At 35.4% G+C, this 21,287-nt stretch overlaps 2 protein-coding genes and 2 pseudogenes across 2 annotated transcripts; 3 read left to right on the plus strand and 1 right to left on the minus strand.

Annotated features, from left to right (window-relative positions):
• Positions 1–492: 492 nt before the first annotated feature.
• LOC18009890 lies at positions 493–2,076 on the plus strand. Its single transcript, XM_006391825.2, has 2 exons — positions 493–640; positions 747–2,076. The coding sequence occupies exons 1-2, from the start codon at positions 613–615 to the stop codon at positions 1,820–1,822; spliced, it is 1,104 nt and encodes a 367-aa protein (XP_006391887.2). The 5' UTR covers positions 493–612; the 3' UTR covers positions 1,823–2,076.
• Positions 2,077–2,269: 193 nt separating this feature from the next.
• On the plus strand, positions 2,270–4,706 carry LOC18009898 (annotated as a pseudogene).
• A 6,940-nt stretch (positions 4,707–11,646) lies between these two features.
• On the plus strand, positions 11,647–13,044 carry LOC18009824. Its single transcript, XM_006391827.2, has 2 exons — positions 11,647–12,276; positions 12,667–13,044. The coding sequence occupies exons 1-2, from the start codon at positions 11,763–11,765 to the stop codon at positions 12,852–12,854; spliced, it is 702 nt and encodes a 233-aa protein (XP_006391889.1). The 5' UTR covers positions 11,647–11,762; the 3' UTR covers positions 12,855–13,044.
• A 261-nt stretch (positions 13,045–13,305) lies between these two features.
• On the minus strand, positions 13,306–20,882 carry LOC112090212 (annotated as a pseudogene).
• Positions 20,883–21,287: the final 405 nt, after the last annotated feature.

Consider the following 21,287-nt stretch of genomic DNA (forward strand, 5'->3'; position numbering starts at 1 on the left):
AGAGGAACGATGATGATGTGTCGGTACAAAAGGATTCGGTTTGGTTAACCAGTCTTTCAGCCGATTCATCTTGTCGATCGGGTTTAGACCGTCTCGGTTCGTCTTTCAAATGATATGCGCCTCCTCATTGATTACATGTTAATTATCAGTGATGATTATATGTTAATTATCAGTGATGAATCGAAGAAATCGAAATATTTAGTGTTTTGAGTATTGACAACAGTATCAAAATAGGAGACAACAATGTTCTGTTTAATAGATTAATAAAGACATTATGATTTTTCTTGGTTGTTTTCTTTCAGATCCTTATCATTTTTCGACAAAATGAAAATTTCATATGAATTGAAAACTTATATCATTGAAAATGAAAATGGGAACGGGTATGAGACGGGACAGGAATAACTTATGCCCGTCACAAACGTAATTATAGCTCAACTCAAGCCCAACTCAAAATTCCTTTAAGGTATGGGCTTAACAGATAAATTAGGTTATATCTCATCGCATCGGCAGCCGGCAGCCACAGATGTGTGTAGCCCTAATTTATTTGTTTGTTGCTCTTTTATTCGGTGTTTCCTCTCCTCTCGCCTCTCGATTTTCCACTACGTCGGAACCATGGGCACGCGCGATAGATCCTTGAGCGGTAAGAAATCGAGAAATCGATCTCTTTCTCTCTCTCTCTCTCTCTATCCTTCAGTTGATATCGTCGATGTAGATGATTTGTTTAATTGATTTTTTTTTTTTGGCAGAGTATAGGACAAACATCTTGTGGAACGCCCACCGTTGGCTCCCCAGTAACTATAAGAACCCTATATCGTTGTTTGGGTCTGTCTCTGATTCTCTTTCAAAGCGTCGTTTTTGCAATCCCCGTTTTGTGGGTTTTGGTCATCAGGATGTCTTCACGAGTGAGGTGTTGATTCGATATCAGATCTATGACGGATACTACGGAATTCGCAGATCAAGAAGTGCAGAGGAGATACTTTATTTGATGTTGGTGGAACTCGTTTTGAAGGCTTCAAGTGATACTCTTCGCGAGTGCAGATTCTTGATCTTCACAAGATTGGAAGAAGAAGACTGGGAGATGATCTCTTCGGTTGCATCTTCTTTGAGAAGCAGAGGCCGCCGAGTTATGTTTGCAGTGCCTGACATTCCTTCATTCATTGGCTCCTCCAATGTATTCCGGGAGCAAAACGATGTGGAGGGGAGAATCCCTGTATGGATTTGTCCACATCTGCTTGAGCAAGGGTCTGGGGAACAAGTTGATGATATTGCTTTTATAGAGCCTCCTCCTTCATATACCATGGAGAAATTCCCCAGGTTCCAGAATGTTGATACATGCGTCTTCTGGGACGTCCATGATTACCCACTTCCTCAGGGTCTCCAACTCTCTACGTTTTCTGATAATATCAGATCAGCTCTTGGTTCTCATCTTCCTTGTGGTAACCACTCAATCTACGCCTATGTTGTCAAGGGGGAGGAATTTGAGTATGACGAGGATGCAATCACGGTACGCAAAGCTCCATCAGACAACTTTGCAAGATTGGCTCAGTTGAAAATGGACATTCTTCTGTGGACAATTGACAATCCTGGCGACAATTCCAATCTCAATCCAGGCGGTCCTAATTTGCTTATAATTTCCAAACAGAGTTTTGGACGTTCTATCCTTGATAGCTTGACATATCGGGGTCACAATGTTTTCATGATTGATTTCGAGAAAACCGTATTTGGCCCAAATGTTATCTCACTGCCTTGGGAAGACGTATCAGCAGAAGAAGAACAGCGGGGCCCAGACTGGCAGAAGAGACTCCGATTCTCTAGTCGTTAACTTTCTGTCTGTCTTGCTCCTGTGTAGCGTTTGGACCTTTTATCATTCTCTGTTGCTGTCTGCTTCTGTGTTACGCGTTTGGACTTCTATCATTCTCGGTTGCTTTTGGACTTTTATCATCCTCTGTTGCATTTGGACTATTATCTTTAATCATCCTCGGTTCCTTTTTGGTATTTGCTGTTTGTTTTTCGGTTGTTGCAACTCCAAAACGCTTAATTTGATTTCATAAAGTTTTTGGTCCAAGTAGTTTGCTTCTTCTTATCCCTTTCAACTCCTATAAAGTTTCTGTACATTCCAGTCGTCATGAGATCTCATAATCGAATCTGCAAATCAGGCTATTTCCCTTTTTTGTTATAAAAAGAACAAAAAATTCAACTCAAGTGTGAGAAATCAGAAATCACAACTCCTTTTGTTGTGGTGGACGACGAGGAGTACGGTAACAAACGTATGTATCACTCTCTTCCCCTGCTTCTGTTTTCGTCTTCCTTTTCTCGGATTCAGAGACTTCCCTTCTTATTCAGCGTATTGCTTGAATTCTGTTTTTAGATTCTCAAATTGAGGCGAATTCAACTATAAGGTGGATTTTCTGTTCTTGTCACTACCTACCAAAGCTAACGTTCTAGTAAATTTCAATTTGATTTTTGGCTTTAGTATCTCATGATCAGGCGCAATTGATCAGGCGTCAGGTGGTTTCTGAAACTAAGGTTGGATTGAATATTATAGTATTCAGATTGCTGATTCTGTAAGAGGACTTGCGGAGACAGGAAACTCCAACGCTCAAAGTTTAGATTTTGGCTATGGGAAGTTTTCAAATGGAAATGTGCATGCTTCTGATGACACCAATACAAGTACATGTACATCGGGTAATAGGGGAAATGGCTTCTCTGAAGAGCCTATTGTTGTGCCTCCAAGTGATATCTTAAGTCGCACTGTAGTTTCAAAACCTGCTCGAGAGTCTCAGAGAAACAATAGTACTTCTTCGTCGGGCTGGGGCTATTGAGGGAAATATGTGTGCTTCTGCCACTGGTGTAGTAAGGGTGCAGTCGAGAAAGAAAGCAGAGATGTTCTTAGTCCCAACTGATGGAGTCTCTTGTACTAGGGAAAAGGTTACAGAGTCCTCGCTAGCCTTCACACATACAAGTACTCAACAGTAAATGCTTCTTTGGAAAACTACCCCAAAAACCGCGTCTTACTGCTGAAGAAGCTAGTGCTAGAACTCATGGAGGAAGCTAAAGAGGTAAACGCTTTCAAGAAGATTATATAAATTCTCTCTTGTGTATTGAAGTTGCCTGTAATTCAGGAAGCCGGTGAAAAGTTTTTCTTCTTTCGAATTTGTTTCAGGCTGCATCTTTCTTGTATCACCAAGAGAAGATGAATGTATTGGTTGAACCTGAGGTGACATGACGTATTTGCCAGGATTCCAGGGTTTGGCTTTGCCCGGACCTTTTACATACAGGACACGAGGTACAAGAATAAGTTAAGTGGACATCAGCTAGACTACTAATCCACGGCTCAATTGTGATCGACTTTATTTGCTTTTGTTTTAATTCAGCGATCTCCATGGAAGGGTTGATTTTGTGGCATGCTTAGGAGCGGATGGGTTGATATTACATGCATCAAACTTGTTCAAAGGAGCTGTCCCTCCCGTTGTTTCCTTTAACTTGGGGTCCCTTGGATTTCTCACTTTACTAACCCTTTCGACATGTTCTATTTCTTAACTATGTCTTACTATTCTTTTTCTTTCGACAGCCTTCTTATTATTTTTATTTTGTTTCCATTTAGTTTGAGGACTTCAGACAAGACTTCAAACGAGTCATCATCCTTGGGAATAACTCGCTTGATCTCTTCGAATGTTGTATATAACTCTTCGAATGTTGCGAAATCTTTGTTAAAGTGTTTGATGTTCTGAACGAGAGTGTTGTTGATCAACCCAACTATACCTTTCTAAGATTGAATGTTATGAACACGATCGTCTCATCACCAAGGTCTGTACCCATTTGGTTTAATTTCTTACGTGAGACGAAGTCTACTTAATCTTTAAGCAAGTGAGGAGTCTCAGTGCATGTTGTAAAAATGACCCCTACATTGATAAAATTTTACAGCTTTTGTGTGTTTAGGTACGAGTTATAGTACCGACTCCCACAGGAAGAACTGCTTATTCTACAGCAGCCGGAGGCTCCATGGTAAACTTTCCAACTTAACTCTGCATTACATACTAAAAAGAATAAACCTCATTGGCATCTCAGAGTAATATCATGCCGTTTATAATAAAATTTCAGTGTTCGCAAATTAGACATGTATAAAATTCAAAAAATTGCAGGTGCATCCAAACGTTCCTTGCATGCTGTTTACTCCGATCCGCCCACATTCCATGTCGTTCAGGCCAGTTATACTTCCAGATTCTGCTAAGCTTGAACTGAAGGTCAGACTTTAGATCTTTATAGCAATACACTTTCCAAACTCTCTGCGCTCATATATTTGGAGACCACGTAATCAAAACCTTTGGGCTTTTTCATATTTGCTGTTTCAAATGCTCACAAATCTTCTCTAAACAAAAACCGATTCCAGATGATGCTCGAAGCAATGCATGGGTTTCGTTTGATGGAAAGAGAAGGCAACAACTTTCGAGGGGAGATTCAGTGAGAATATACATGAGCCAACATCCACTCCCAACTGTCAACAAATCTGATCAAACCGGTGATTGGTTTAGAAGCTTGATCCCTTGCTTAAATTGGAACGCCTTGATCAAAAGGCTCCTTGTTGACTGATTCATTCATCAACGCATACAAGTCTGTTTGTTTCAGCCATCCCTCTTCTACTGTACAGATTCTTAGTCTTTATAATTCGCACTATAATTCACAAGGGTTTTGTAAATTTACAGCAGAAAAAAGGTGGTATTTTATTTTTTCCTTTGTCAATTTTGACCCCTCACAAATTAAAATGATACAGTAGATTAGTCTATCTACAAATATATATATATATATATATTATTTTATTTTTTTCTTTTGGGATAAAATAAGATTTGCCCTCATTCTTCTTTTGCCGAAAATACAAATTAACTAAATGTATTGTCCCAACTACAGTAGAAGGATGTCGTCCGTTTCAAATGTACGGCCGTGTTCGTCTTCGGTTATTCTTCTTGAAATACGAGGTCTTGTCTCAGTGTTATTACTTCCAGTTTCTTCCAGGTCTAAAACAGAACATATAATATGGGATAATAAACAAATTGCAAGGTGCATATATCTCTCGTTGGGCCAGACAAAATGAGAATATCATGGATAACGAACGACTCAGTCATGCCGACTGTTGTGTACGGCACAACCTCTGGAAAATACGAAGGCTCGGCTAACTAACTAACATCAAGTTGATGTTAGTTAGTTTTTTTTTCGGTTTTATTTATTTTTTAATGATAATTAAAAGAAATACATACATAAATATTATTATTTTTTAGATATTTATATAGAGATGACTTTGGAAGGATTATTATCTTAATAGCATTTGACGCGTGAGACGGACGCGCCCGTCTTCTTCTCTCCCAACCATCTTCGACTGGTTTTTTCTTTCACAGATCTGTTTTTCAGGCGCCGGCGGTTTCTTCAACGCCGGCGTCTGCCTCTGCCTCCTCTTCTTCTCTCTTCTCTGCGTTTGTTTCCTCCTCTGTTCTCTTTTGCCGTCGAGCCGGTTCTGCGGATCTAGAGTTCTTCGGTGTTTGGTCTGTCGATGGCGGAGCGAGCTCAGCGGCGTCGCTGGGTCCGCGGTGGCGGAGAGTCGTCTACTCGAGTGGTCGGTGGTCTCTCCTTCGTCGCCTCGTCTCTTCTTCGCCGGCATCTCTTTCTCCGTTCCCGGCGTGTTTCCCTTTTGGCGGTTCGGCTTCCCGTTAGAGCTCTCGAGCCGATGGTGTGCTTTCCGGCTTGCTTCGGTGGTGGTGTGGTAGTGCTTTGCTTCTCCTCCTTGCTCGGGCCTCGCCTTGGCCCAGACCATTCAGATCTGAGTTGGTGGTTTAGGTCTTGGTAGCTCGGAGCTCTTAACTCCCGATGGTGGCGACATATCCTTGAGGACGGGTTTTTTGTTGTCAGCTTGTGGTGTTGAGGCTCGTCCCGTGGCTAGTTCGGAGTTGGCGCTTGTCTTCTCTCGGCTTGTGTGGCTCGGCCGGTGGTGTCTCTTCGCGGTGGTCTAGGCGTGTGGCTCGTCGGATGCTCTCCCCATGGTGCTAGTATTCTGGCGGCGTCTGTCTATCGGTGTGGCCGTAGTATACCTCCGGTTTGTGTTTGTCTTCCCGGCTAGATCGTCATTGCTCTCGTAACTTGGTTTGGATAGGTTAGGCTCCGACATTGGATCGGTGATGTTGTGGGCCTTTGCTAGGCGATTATTGTTGAGGCGGCGGTTCTGTTCTCTTGGCTCTCTTGTCGGTGGCAAGTAGATCTGTTTGACTGAATCGGAGATCGCGTCAGTTCTCGGAGAAGCTGTAAGCATCTCTTTCTGTGAGGTTTTGAGGGCGGACCTCTGGAAGGGATCTCGCGGCAACTACGATGAGGATTTCAGCTCTTCTGAGTTGTGGCATAAACGGGATGGTCTGCGCGTTTGCGTTTGATTGCTGCTTTGTCGTTCGGCTTGGCTCTGTTTTGCTCCTGATTTCCTTTCCATTTTCTTGTCGTGTTGAGCTTGGTTGTATCTAGTTCGGTTTTCGTATTGTTGTTTGTAGTTTTGGTCGTTCTGTTCTCTTTGTTGTATCTCTGTATTCTGTCAAAAACATAAAATTGGTATAAAATTTAACATTTTACCGAAAAAAAAAAAACTAACTAACATCAATATAATAAAATCCATTATATTATTACATCAATTATCATTAAAATAAATATAAACATATCTTATTGTTATATAATCACTAATTAAAAGAAATACATACATAAATATTATTATTTTTTAGATATTTATATAGAGATGACTTTAGTGATGCGAAATCGAGAAAGAAAAAATTGTATAATTTTCTTATAAAATTAACTCTTAAAATATTTATTAGAATAATCTATTTTAAACTAAAAATTATTGTATAATTTTTATACCTAAGTTTATTTTCATATGTGTCAAAATTATATATTTTTGTTCTTTTAAAGTATTAGTAATTATTGTATAATTTTCTTTTTTATTTTTAAAATACTTTGGTATATAAATATATAAAACTAAAAGTGATATATATATATATATATATACTCTATACATATATCATTTCCCCTTAATTTTTTTGGGTATATATCATATATAATGTCGGATCTGAATTTTTTTGAGTTATAAACAAAAAGAAATTTCCATGGGCTTGGAAGTTAATAATTGTAAATAGAAGAGGTAATAACGAGATTAGAGGCTCAAATCTCCAAGAATTCCATCATCGACAAGTCAATTTCAAATAATAAACATTTACTGAAAACTTTGGAGAAAAATAGATCAGAAAAATAAACATTTTGTATAGGGCGGGAAGTTTTTGCCAAAAAAAAAAAAAAAAGGGAATCATGTGTTTTGCCTGCTTTGCTCTAGAGGTCGGGCATGATCGTATACGAGCCCACACAAGAAAACTGATCCAAGTGGCTAAATGTACATTATACTTCTAAATCAATGTACTCACTCACTACTCACATTTCTTTTCCAATTACCTTATTTATTTTTAATTCTGTTATTGAGCCATTACATAATTAGATTGGGTCCTCGTGAGTGACTTAGGCCAGTATCTGTTCCAACAGATTTTAGAAAGAACAAGAAAATTGGACTTTTTTGTCAACAATATTGGGCCTTAGTTAGATTATTTTAGGAAGAATTTATTTATTATATTTTGGAATTTCTTTAGTTTTCACACAAAAGTCTAAACCTAGTTTCTATTTCTCTGGTTGGCAAAAAAAAAAAAAAGTTTCTATTTCTCTGTAAATTTGGTCTACATTTTCGAACGTATGGGCTTTAATTAACCGGACTAGAGACCTTCTCAATTTCCCATCAAATTTGCCGTGGCTGGTACTACACTTTCCATTTTTGTTCATCACTCATAATTTCTTAGATTTGTCATTGCTGAACATAAAGTACAAACATTTATGTATTTATAGCTCTGAACTGAACCCTTAACAGGCTAAAGTCCAAAGCCCAGGTCATGGCGGTTTTGTAGCTCAAATTCGTTATTTTGTTAATGATCATGAAAATTGATTAATTATGAAGGTGACCTTGGTACGACTGAATGGACTAAATCAACATTGGACCATGTCTCGAAATGGGAATACGATGTTTTCATCTTGCCTGGAGATCTTCGTACGCTGATACGTTGCAACCCGTGTGGGACACTTTTGGTCGCTTGGTGCAGCCACTTGCGAGCAAAAGACCATGGATGGTCACTCAAGGCAACCACGAACTCGAACATATTCCTATTTTATAGTGACATAAAATGATTTTGACGATGTTTATAACTCATATATACAGCTACCAAGATCCAACTCCAGCAATATCATTGTTTAGAGAAGCAAGTTTCAGGCATGGTCAATTGGTGGTGGTGAATGCGACTCATGCACAATGGAAATGGCAGAGGAACGATGATGATGTGTCGGTACAAAAGGATTCAGTTTGGTTAACCAGTCTTTCAGCCGATTCATCTTGTCGGGTTTAGACCGTCTCGGTTCGTCTTTCAAATGATATGCGTCTCCTCATTGATTATATGTTAATTATCAGTGTTGAAACGAAGAAATAGAAATATTTAGTGTTTTGAGTATTGACAACAGTATCAAAATAGGAGACAACAATGTTCTGTTTAATAGATTTATAAAGACATTATGATTTTTCTTGGTTGTTTTCTTTCAGATCCTTATCATTTTTCGACAAAATGAAAATTTCATATGAATTTTTCGAATATGTACAAACTTAATTTTTTTATAATTAACGACACATTGTACGTGGGAAAAACTAGCTGTGGGTTTAAGGTTGCCACTTGCCAATTTGTAACAAACTTTAAGAAAAATCTTATAGCCAATTATAGCAACATATCCAGTTACCAATGGCTAATCTCATTCGTACGTGTAGGTGAAAAAATATATTGTTACTCCCTCTGTTTTTATTATAAAAACTTCTCACATTTCTATGTAAAGTTAATTATTAATAGTTTTGATATTATCATAAATCATTTGTATTTCTCTTCTTAAACTCATTTTAATTGGTAACTAAATACAGTTATGGTAGTATTTAATATTTTAAGTAATAAAAAAGAATTCTTTAATTCTTGGTTTTTTAAGAAAAACTCCTTATAAAAAACAGAGGAAGTATGATTTTTGAAGGTGCATAGTCATTAGACTCAGTCACTTCATAAGTATGAAGAATGATTAATTAATGTATACATGTGTAAAGTAACATTCGAAAGTATTTTAAAGCAAAAAAATATTATAAAAGACAATATGTTAATTGGAGAATGTTGTTGAAAACAATTTTCTAAATCTCTTTTTTTTTTCTGAATTCATTGATTTGTTAAATTGTTTATTCAAACATCATTTAAAATTTTTTACCAAAGCATTTTTATATTTAAAATTTTTTGGCAATAACTAAATTATTTTATATAAATTGATGAAAATTTAATTGAAATTTAACCATTATCAGACAAGTTTGAAAAACATTATACATTTATCATTTAACAATAGTAGAATCGTATATCATATATCATTAGTGTTAAATAAACTTGAAACTGTAGTTTCTGCGGACGCATGTTAACTGAAACACATACCTTAGCCTAGTTTAGCGACGAAGATGACTCGGTATGATCTGAAAACGGCTGCAGAGATCAGGATGAGATCACAGATAGAAATCAACCACTATCCACTGTTCAAGTGCCCTCCGGTTGATCTCTCAAAGCTTTCTCTCACTGTAACGTTTTTTTTCTTTATTTAGATTTCTCTCCTTGTCTCAATAGTTACTTCATATTATGTTTTGTATTACCCCAAAAAACATTACTCTTCTCTTTGCAATGTTTCATATATATACACAATCAAATGGACACAACACAGAAATACACAACCGTACGTAGAGACACAACCATATGTAAAGACACGAGTTGTTACTTATGGAATAACTACCGGTTAACTAAACCGGTTTGATATGTTCCTAAATCATGGGCTTAAACCGATCATTAACCAATAAACTCGATCATTTTCTTCGTCAACATTCTTCGTTGTTGCTGTGTGGCTGTTTTTTTTTACTTTTAAAGATTTTTTTTGGGGGGGTGTAATAGATTCATTTGATAATTGTTGGAATTCACAAAATAAAAAAATAATATATGAAAATAAAAATATTGTCAAATAAGATATGAAAATAAAAAATAAAAAAATAATAGTAACAAATTGTTATTTTTAGATGGCTGCTGGGAACAACTTCCTAATTCTATTGCTTGTCCTATAACCTTTTGTTTGAATGGTCGACCTCTTTTCTCTTTAAATATTATCAGGTTCATTTAATTCCAAAACAAAATTTAATCGTAAGAATACTCACTTTTAACTTTTTTTAAGAATATACTCACTTTTCATTTTTTTGGGGTAGATATTGCTATTGTTTGATTTTTTTTTTTTAATCACCATCTAAACACAATTGAACTGTTAATAATATATACATATATAAACCAATATTCAGAATTATCTATTAAATTTTTTTTTTATAAAAAATGGATGAAAAACTATTAGGTGGAGAACATTGTCAAAATGTTTTAGTTAAATAAATTGATATTCAAGAATTCATTGATTTCATAAATTTTATTAATTAGATATCATTAAAGAACATTAATGGATTTAGCATCATAAATATTTTTATTTGAATTTAAACATTATCACAAATGTTATTAGCATCATAACTAATGGAACTCTAGATATTATGTCATTAGTATTGGATGGACTTGATAATGTATTAAACAATTCAACTGAAGTGTGTTCTATTGAAAAACTGCATGTTTGATGACTAGATCCTTCACCCATATATAAATTGTTTAATAAAAAAAATAAGAAAAAAATCTCACAACAACATACTATATATATATATATGATTTTTGAAACATCTAAACACAATTAAACAATTAATTAACATAAATATATATAAACTAACAGAAAAAGTATATATACAAAACAAATTAGTAAAAATGAATGAAAAACTATAAGTTGGAGAACATTATCAGAAATTGTTGGATCAATAAAGAATTCATCAATTTCAATATTTTTATTGATCAAATATCATTAAGAACATTAATGGATTTAGCATCATAATATTTTATTTAATTAAATTTTAACATTACACAAATTAAAAGGTGAACAATATCATACCTTCATTATTGAATACTAATGAAATTATGGTTTTTCTGGAATTAGAATAAGATGAACTTGATAATGTATAAGAAAAATCTGAATTTTTTTGTTTGATTGATACACTGTAACTTTGAGAAAGGAAAATTTCTCTTATAGTCATTCTTTAACTAATAAATTTTTTTAAACAACTTACTTATGTAATATATAGGGAATTTAATAGAAAATTGTTTCTTTTCAAAAGAGTGCAATATAAACAATCCTAAAGACACAACTCTTAGATGAATTAATTGGTAATTCTTCGCTTTGTTATTATAGATAGATTTAGTCACATGGATCATCACTTGTTTCAGTTAGCTCCCTTTAGGAATAATTAAAAATGTAAAATATAAATCAATTGAAAACATAATATTCTCACAATCAAAAACAAACATATTCGCATTTAACACACACGGTCCTATGGGTGCCCAACTCGTGTCCACCAATTTTGGCCCAATCTTCACCTCATCAAAGTCTCCAAAGCGACCAAAACTTGAAACCCTAGTTTTCTTTCATTCTCGCCTCCTTCCTCTGGAACCTTAATTTATCCATTTTTCCGCCTCCTTCTCTTAAACCCTAATTTTTTCTCAAACTCTTCTTTCATGGCACAGCCATTTACAAATCTGCTTAAGTTTGACACCGACTTCTGGAACTCGGTGCCAACTAAAGTACCTTTTAAACCAGCCCATGTAATTTGGGACTGGGATAATGCTCCACTTCCCTTAGGATATGATATTGAACTTTTGTTGCCCAAGATTCAAACAGCATTGACGATCTATGATACGAATCTTAAGATCAAGACTTTCGCAGCCTGTGGGAGCTTTTTCGGTTTAGGCGTAAATGAATTACCTGAGGATCAATCTTTCTTCAGAGAAGAAAGATTAAGCTATCTCGACGCAAACAACCCACCTTACCGATCCTTTAGAACGCCGGTTAGGGTAAGAAAGTGTGCGAAATGTGGTCACGAGTCTACAAATCTCACCTGGATGAATGACGCTCAACTTGAGGAACACTACAAGAAAAACCATCAAGACGATTACTCGAGAGTCATGGACGTGGGAGATGCGATTTTAGCTCGCGAGATAAAATATCTGAATATGACAGATCCACCTCCAGGTTTCTTTTTAGATTTTTTTTTTAATTTTAATTTCTTTACTAGATTATGAGCGCCGGTTAATTGGACTTTTTTTAACTTAAAATCTCGTGCATACCGAATTAAATAATTGTAGAATTTAATATCATGTTCTTATTTGGAATTTGATTATTTTTGATGAAGATTTAATAATATAAATAGATACTATCTTTTTGAGTTTGAGAAAGTTTGAGCATTTGCTTTGTGGTTTGGCGTTAGGATACTAACGGTTGGAAATTTTTTGTGACCTGTACCAGTAGCTGGTATGTGGTGTGCTAGGTTGTATCATGTCGAGCTAGTCTGTGTTTTTGCTCGTGTTGGTGTATGTGGTTCGTTTGATCTGTTTTTTGACAGATCTTCTATTTATTTTATAGGTGTTGTTCTGTTAATTTCCGAAGATAAAGACTTCGCGAAGTCTCTGAAGTTCGCGGTTGAGCAAGGTTATAAAGTATTGCTAGCAACACCCCACGAAGCAGAAGATCTTGAACCTTTTGCTAAAGCTGTCTGGACATCGTCTAAGCTGTTTGAAGGAGGAGTAGATGGTCCTTTTAAGTCCCGTTAAATCTGTTTAGGATTAGGGAGTGACTTAGTTGTGTGATCAGGGATTGTGCTCCTTTATCTCCATTGTGTATCCGAATTCCAATCTAATCTATGTATGATTACTTCTTTTTTTTGGACAAAATCTATGTATGATTCCATTATCTCCATTGTGTATCCGAATTCCAATCTAATCTATATATGATTTCACGGAATATGATTGCACATCACGTACTGGTTTTTCACACTTTACCGCAAATTCATACTTGAATGGTTTACATTACTTGCGGTAAAGAAAAGCAAACCTTTCCAGAGTAACTTGACTCTCTATAACCGCAAATTCACATTGTTTTCATCAACGAGCTTATACTATCCCATGATCTTATCATGGTACATCTTGCTTCCTATCTCACACATCTCTTCTGGAAATCTATCTTTTTAAAATTGGTAAGAGAACAGGTCTACTTAAAGTTTCTTCATTGGTGAACATTCTCTATCTTCGGCGGGCCGGGAACAATGAAAACGTTTCCAGTTTTAAGCATATCCAGTTGAGCTTGAATAATGTAACAACAAAGGTTTTTACAGTCCAAAGCAATCACATGATGCGGTTTGAGTTCTAACTCGAGATCTGCTGCCATTTCCAATGTGTAGAATCCTACTTGTTGCTCTCCTCTGTCATCAACCGTGTACAATTCAATTCACTGTAACACGAAAAGGAAGATAAGATTTTGAAGGACTTTGGGTTTCTCCGATGTCAAATGTTTAGGAAGAAAACAATGCTCGAAACAGCTTGTGGACCAAACAATTCCATCTCTCTCGAGTTTGTTGAGTTTCTTTTCCATGAACTTCTTGTTCCTCTCTGGCAGCTTTTCCATTATATCAGCTGCGTCTTTGATTTCGTCTTCTGTAATCCATCGGTCCAAGTCTTTTCCCACGTGTCTCATAACAGCTTTCACTTCTGGATCAATCTCTGCATTGTACAACTCCAAGAACCCGCGTGACCATTTCTTCGTGTGCTGCCAATACTCCTTTCCTGACTTTTTCCCGGGTCTAACAGGTCCGTCACTTCCTTCTACAACAATCTTTGGCTGGCTTGAGGAAATGTCAGATGAAGAAGTGAGAAGGTTCTCAGAGGAAGCAGACTGTGATGATTCTTGAAGAAGAGAACTCTCTTCTTCCTTTTTCACAGGAGACACAGACGCAGCCTTTCCGGAAAACATTGCCTCTCGCTGTTCAGAAGGCAGCAATCAAGTGAAACGGATCCCTACCAGCCAGCTCATTATCTCGATCAAGGAAGATAATGTCTCATCGTTATCCTCATCGCGGTAAAGTTCTGCAATTTCAGCAATCGTACCTGGCTCCTGAGTTTTCTTTCTCTCTCAGGAACTGTCTCAGAAGATAGCCGAAGACAGTGATGAAATCTTCCCAAAGCAGAGCTAGGAAGGGAGTAATGCAGCTATGTTCGGTAGTCTCAAGATTAGATAATCAAGAACTTAAATGTAACTATAAAGTTAATTGAATTAGACTCTATGTTATGTAGTCTAAAGACTCTAAACACAGCGCGCATAGTACAGACTACAGAGGCTATATTACACACTATTAGATACCGGTGAATCAAAAGAAGACTGCAAATAAAGAGTGCAAGAATCTGATATGAAAATATCATTCTATGCTCGTAACTAAGCTCAATAAAACCCATATATACACAGTCCACCGCCCAAATCTAGTCTAAGAGTGTCTCTGAGACGTAGTAAGGTTCTAGTTAGTCTCATTTCTAACCAAGGTAAGATAGTCAACACAATCCCACCCGATCCATAGGTTTCTTTTCTATGATATATATTGATCCAACTTTATTGGTAGACATGTTTCATCCTTATGTTCTCTCTCTGTTTCGCAAAGTTATATGTTTTGTAATCTCCACAAGCATATAATAAAGCACTCAAAACATAATATATATATAAAGAAAAACTTTTTTATTAGGGGGTTTTTGGAACCTAGTCTAATTCCAAAGGTTTATAAAATCTGAGGTCTTGCCCATTCAAGACGTCTATAGTGGTCAAGCAGAGCGGTTATATAATTCGTTTACTGACTTTGATCAACATGGTGGCTCCTCAATAAAACTAAACGAATTTCGCCCACTACCACTTGATTCATATATAGCTTTTAATAAATTTCATTTGCTATTTTGGATAAATGCGCTATAATAGCTAACTAATTTCAAGTAAAGGTACATTTGGAAATATCATTTGTTTTTGCATGCAAATCTGGAAAACCATTAATCTATATCAACAAAAAATTAAAACCTAAAAAGAAACTATTTAAAAAGTAGTATTTCATACCTTGTACCAGGTCAAAGGCTGCTTCTTGGCCACGAATGATCCTTCTATCCATTCCACACAGGAACTCCCAGTTATGGTATGAAGGCTCATAGCATCACCTTTAGTACCGATCTACTCGAATCACACACACAAAAGAATACACATTTAGTTTATTATTGTTATGGTTGGTATAAAGATTCAGAGACAGTTCAAACTCTTGTTGAAGATACCTTATAGGACCATTTCCATTTTGACATATCCCATGTTCCAGAGTTAACTCCATACAGTGTGGCTGGACCTAGAACTCCAGTATTGCAAGTCTCATAATGCAAACCAGCCTTCTGTGATGAATTGGAGATAACAAATCTCGTTAACTAAGTTATATAAATTCATATTTTGAGGAAAAAGAAAACGCAATAACCCATCGAATGAAACAAGATCAGAACTAACCGGAGTCGTACTTAGCAGAGCAAGTTTATTGACGCCTACACGCAATTTGATCTTTTGGCTAAATGTGAGCTTGGGGCTGCTCAATGCTCCATAACTAGTTCCTAAAAAAAAAAAAAATTGAATGTTTTTAAGAATTTTTTTCAAGTATAAGATGAGTTTGACCTGTGTTCAAAAAAAAAAAAAAAAAAAAAAAGATGAATTTGACCTTTGATATTTTAAGTTCATAAGTATATCTTATCTTACCTGCAAGCTGACCATTGACGAATACATGAAGAGCATGCCCAGGTGAACAAATGGTAAGTAGTGGACCATCACCAGTCTTCAAGAATCTCTCATTAGAAATAATTGCGATGCTGAAAATAAACAAGAAACAAACATAAAACAGAACCAACTGTGGATCAGCAATTAATCAATCAGCAAGATATAGAGATTTCATTTGTCAAGAGAAGGTCAAACATTACTTACTCTGTAAGATACCAGAAATAGTCTGTTTTATCTCTGGTCATGCTTATTTGTTCCAACAGACCATCTTTAGCAAACGTACCATAGCCATTTGAAGAAGGGATTGCTTCATTGTATGATTCCCATGAAAATCGCGTTCTAGTAAGAATCATCTTCATAAGTATGCTCGGTGAACGGATCTATGTCACGTTACGTACATGACAAAATGAGGAACACATATATAGGTCAATCTCAATAACAATAATACCATTCTTACGAGATTAACAAAATTAGGACGTCTTAAACTATTGAAATCATATAGTATTCTTACAGTATAAATAATTTTCGAATCGGAATCATGTGTCAGAAGTCCTCTTTTTGTAATTAGGGACTAAATCTATACACACATATTCGAAATTTTCTTAAACATAATTATCGAATTGGTATCCTATTTAAATGCACTAGTTGCACATGTCAAAAAAGGATAATGTTATCAATATAAGATTTTAGTTTATTAACCTTTGCAGTGTTGTAATACTGGGTTTTGCAGTCGGGTAAAATACTGACAGACCAAGGAGGCAAATCATATGGAAATCCCCTAAACATAACTCTTGATGCATAGCTCGTGTCGTAGTTCGAAAGAAACGCAGCGCACGAAGTCTTGGACTTGAACACATGAGCCGCCTGAAAATATAACCCAAAATAACAAAATGTATGAATCTTTGATACTTCTTTTTTTGGGAACAAATCTTTAATACTTTTTCTCTTCAAAGTTACATTGCATACTCACTTCTTGCTTATTTCCGAGCGATGTAATGATGTGATCAACAGAGACCAACGCAGGTTCACATAGTTTGATGACTTTATGCAACTCTTTCAGGTGACTATACTTGGGTTCTCTCGGTAATCCTTTTCACAAACAAACAAAAAGTTTCCAAAAAATGTTTATCAAATCGTCGATCAAATCAAATAGCTAGAGAGGTCATTAATATTTAATTTTTTTTTTTGACTGATTAATTAATATTTAATTTTTCAGATGATAATAGCGTTGATTACCATATTCATCGAGAGGAGCATCGTAGTCGTAGCTCGTGGCAATGAACACACCAGATGTTCTATCAAAGTTCTTCCCGCCGTGGTACTGAAACAACATTCTCTTAATTAATATACTCTTTCACAAGTTGAAACATTTTCTATTTTATTTTTTCTATTTTTCAATTTAATCAAACTGTAATACCATGTAATAATCCAAAAAAAAATCTACACTAAATGAAAATCTACACTTTGAATTTGTTTTGCAGGTTAAAAAAAATGATCATGACAATAGAACCATATCGCTTTTTCCTCAATGCACATATGTCTTAACTCATCGCTCATATTTTCTCAAGAGATGTATGCCACTACATTCCACGTATGATCCACTTTCCTAACTTTATCATCTCTTGATATCTCTGGGTTGCTCACAAAGATGACTGTTTTATAATATTCTCATTACGAGTCCGATCCACATTTAACAGATTCTTTTGTTGGTCTTGGTTTTATTGTCTTGGATTTCAGGCTTGAAGATTGGATTTAAAAATCCCCTTCCTCAGATGCGGAGTAACTTCAATTCTCAAATTGGGACGAAGGTACATATTGCACATCATGATCCTGTTTTTCCTATACATATTTTCGTTTCATTTCATTTTGACTCTTGGTAGTTTTAATCTATTATTTGTTCGCCTGTATTTTCCTTTTTTCCCTATTCCATTGAGAACTTAAAAAGCAAAACATTAGTTTGGCTTTGAACCGAACGAATTCTAATTTTATATTATAGTGGTTTATCAAATATAGAGAGATCGTGAGGAAAACAATTGTACGCTTATCTATGACGAAACCATTATGAACACAATACATAAATGAATTAAATTTGCATATACATTTTAAATGTTTAAGGCTGTATAATTGTATGGCATATGTGTAGAGTATGTTTTCTTATGCTCATTCCCCCAACGTTCCTTCCATTGACGTAGACGCATCCGATGATACCTCTCCAACTTTCGTTTTTGGCTTTGCTTGGTTGTTAAAGAACTGCGTGTTCCCTTTGTGTGAAACATTCCGTAGAACAAGCTTTATCTACTTGTGATTTATTGGTTTTAGGAATAGATTTTTGAAACAATGTTGGCTCATGGAAAAGATACGAAGGAGAATAGCTTTGTTTATGTGAGTTCTTCAATCGTACCATGTCTCATTTTCTTCCATATTGTGGTTTTCAAATCTGGATGAAAGGACTTAGGTATGGTAATGTTTAAGTAGATTTCATCTTTGTGTTATGGAACAAACTTTGGTTTCCATATTTGTCAATCTAACTGGTTGACTCACTACGGTTGATGATATGTCATGATAAGCTAATTTAATTGTTGAATCTTTTGTTTATTAGCACATTGAATCATCGGAGGCAAGCCAGTAGACAGTTCAATGCTATGAACCTGTCACATTGAAGTATCTGGGATATTTCCCTGCTTATTCTGCTACTGAGGTTAGTAGCTTCTGTCCTTTTCCTGAAGTTATATTTAGTATATTGTATAGTTTTAAGAAAAATGTTGTTATATTACTCAAAAGGTTTCTCTCAAAGCGATCCTCCTTATCATGAATGAGATATGATTTACACATTGGTATTTCAAGTTAAGGAGCGAGTAACACTATCAAGGAACGGTAAAAAGACATGGGTTCAAAGTAGCTTCAAGGTCAGGTGGCAGTTCTTGCGAATTCTTCTCAAGTACATTATTGAACACCAAGAGCTTCTATGTGAGTAAGGATTCATTTATGTGCTACTGAGTGATTTGTTATACAGGTTTTGATATTAAAAACAGACATGCAGCCCATAATGTCTCAGAGAGAGATATAGTGTCGGGTTTTGGGTTTTGACAAGGAGGTGATCTCAAATGTATGCGGTTAGGTGATTTAATAAAAGGTTTTAAGATTTACAATCTTTTCGGGAGGCGAATGTGGACGGACAAACTAGAATCAGACCACAAATTTTGGTTAAAGATGTAAGTTCCAAACACGTTGAAATCCGTGCGGGATTGTATATACAGAATATTAATGTATTCACAATTCTAACTCTTAAAAGTAAAATTTAATAGAAACGTATGAATCAAAATATATTTAGATAAATTTGTATGTGAATTTTTTTGCATTGTGACTGCTTACCCACAAAATCAATTTACATATAGAAAACACTTTACTTTTTAAATGTTGTTTACTTTGATTATTTGTATACAATGGTAAAAACCAGGCTTCAGTTTTTCAAACGTCAAAACTTCCTAATATCGTTGAACAAGCATGTGTTCTTTCTTAATTGATTTTTTAATATGTATGAAAAACCTTAAAACTGACACTTTTTGTAAAACAGGGGAGTATAATTTTAAATCTCCAATCAATATTTTCTCTTAAAATGGATCTTTTTAATTCCATCGAAAAACATGGTTGTATATTTGGAAAACATAGACATTGTATAAATGTGTCGTCTATATTCAAATGCAAATAGAAAAATTAGATAGTAAACTAAAATTAATGAAAAAAATTATTAAATAACCCGGGCGTAACCCGGGGATAACCCCTAGTACCATGTAATAATTCATAAAGGAACCACCGTTCTGTATGAAACGAGTCACGTTGTCACAATGTCTTCGACTGGTCTATTTGGTATTGGACCTCCAAATTCCGTGAACCTACAATCACCACATACATTTTACTATTTTGTGTATCTTATAATAAATGATTTATATTTAAAGACAAGCTCAAAAAAATGAAACTGTAATACTAAAGAGCTTATTGACTTACAAACCAGTCCAGGTCTCTGTCCACAACTTGGGCTGATTAACTGAGTTCGGTTTGAAACCGTCACAGTAAAACCCATTGCATGTGTTTATCTAGTATACAGTGCAAGTAAGAAAAATACAGTTAACGTTCAGTATAAATTTCACTCCAAAGTTGGATAAATTTGTTGACATTTCAAAGTTAAAAAATGTTAGAGAAAAATTGTCCCCATGGATTGTCTTTGTTTTTGGTCGGTGGTCCCATGTACGTAATTTAACTAGAAAAAGACGTCGGAGGCAAACAACGGGGAAGACGATATTTTTTTTTTTTTGTGGTAAAATGTTAAATTTTATACCAGTTTTTAAATTTGTGACAGAAATACAAAGACAACAAAGAAAGCAGAGATACAAAAAATAAACTACAAACAAGGAATAAGTGACAACAGAAACTAAGAGATGGACCAAAACCAACAAGTTAGACACACAACAAGCATACCCAAGAGATACTTGACGATATTTTATTTTGGTTGTAACTATCAATAAGACAACAATATCTAACAGGAAAAAGAGAAATCCATCAAGGAAATTTGAAGGCAAAAAAAAATACAAAAGGTAACCCACCAAAGGGAAGAAGGAATGATAAATTCTAAAAAGAAACAATAAAGGCCTTGATTGGTAATGCAAAGAGTAAAATGGTAGAAAAAAAGAAGTGGAAAAGAGATAGAAAAAAAAACAGGTGGAAATAAGAGAGAGAAAAATAAAACAGGTGGAAAAGAGTTACTCCAGCAAAACCCAGAGTAAAAGTTAGAGTGTACTTTTCTCTTTATCTACAGTAGCTAGCGTAAATATTAAAAAATGATAATCTACTTGATTGGTGAATATTTGGCTGAACTTGGAGTAAACATGGATCTAGAGTAAAAATATTTACGCTAAAATGACTATCCAGTCACAGCCAAAGATTCTATCTCATATAAAGTAATAATAAAATAAAAGAAAATGCACTAGATGACCATGATACTGTACCATATTTGCAAGAATATACATCGCACTATTTCGACACTGTTAGCATTTTAATAACCCGACTATACCCCTATGCTCCCTACTTACTAGCAAGCATCGCCGATCTTGATAAGATTTTGGCGTCAGAGAGAAACAGTAATATATTACACAATAATTTGAAATTCAAAAATCTTATTAATATTACACAATAAGCCTCATCGATCAAAGCAAATGTCGAACACTGGTAAACAATATTTTTATTAGGTTATTTTATTAGTTAGACTGAACCCAGAAGCTTCTTTCTCTTGTTTTCGCCGCCGTTCATCCCTGGAATCCATTTTCATCCAATTTTACAGTTTGTAGTCGCCGATTTCTGTAAGTAAGTTTTCGTTACACCGTTCTCAATTTTGCACATGAATTTTTGCTTTGATATATGACTAATTGGTTTCG

This window comes from Eutrema salsugineum, unplaced genomic scaffold (genome assembly GCF_000478725.1).
Source record: "Eutrema salsugineum unplaced genomic scaffold, Eutsalg1_0 scaffold_8, whole genome shotgun sequence".
Taxonomy (NCBI): Eukaryota; Viridiplantae; Streptophyta; class Magnoliopsida; order Brassicales; family Brassicaceae; genus Eutrema; species Eutrema salsugineum.

Coding starts and splice junctions, on each gene's coding strand:
- LOC18009824 (XM_006391827.2), top strand. CDS start 11,763: ATGGCACAGCCATTTACAAATCTGCTTAAGTTTGACACCGACTTCTGG. Junction 12,277..12,666: donor TATGACAGATCCACCTCCAG/GTTTCTTTTTAG, acceptor TTTATTTTATAG/GTGTTGTTCTGTTAATTTCC.
- LOC18009890 (XM_006391825.2), top strand. CDS start 613: ATGGGCACGCGCGATAGATCCTTGAGCG. Junction 641..746: donor GCGCGATAGATCCTTGAGCG/GTAAGAAATCGA, acceptor TTTTTTTGGCAG/AGTATAGGACAAACATCTTG.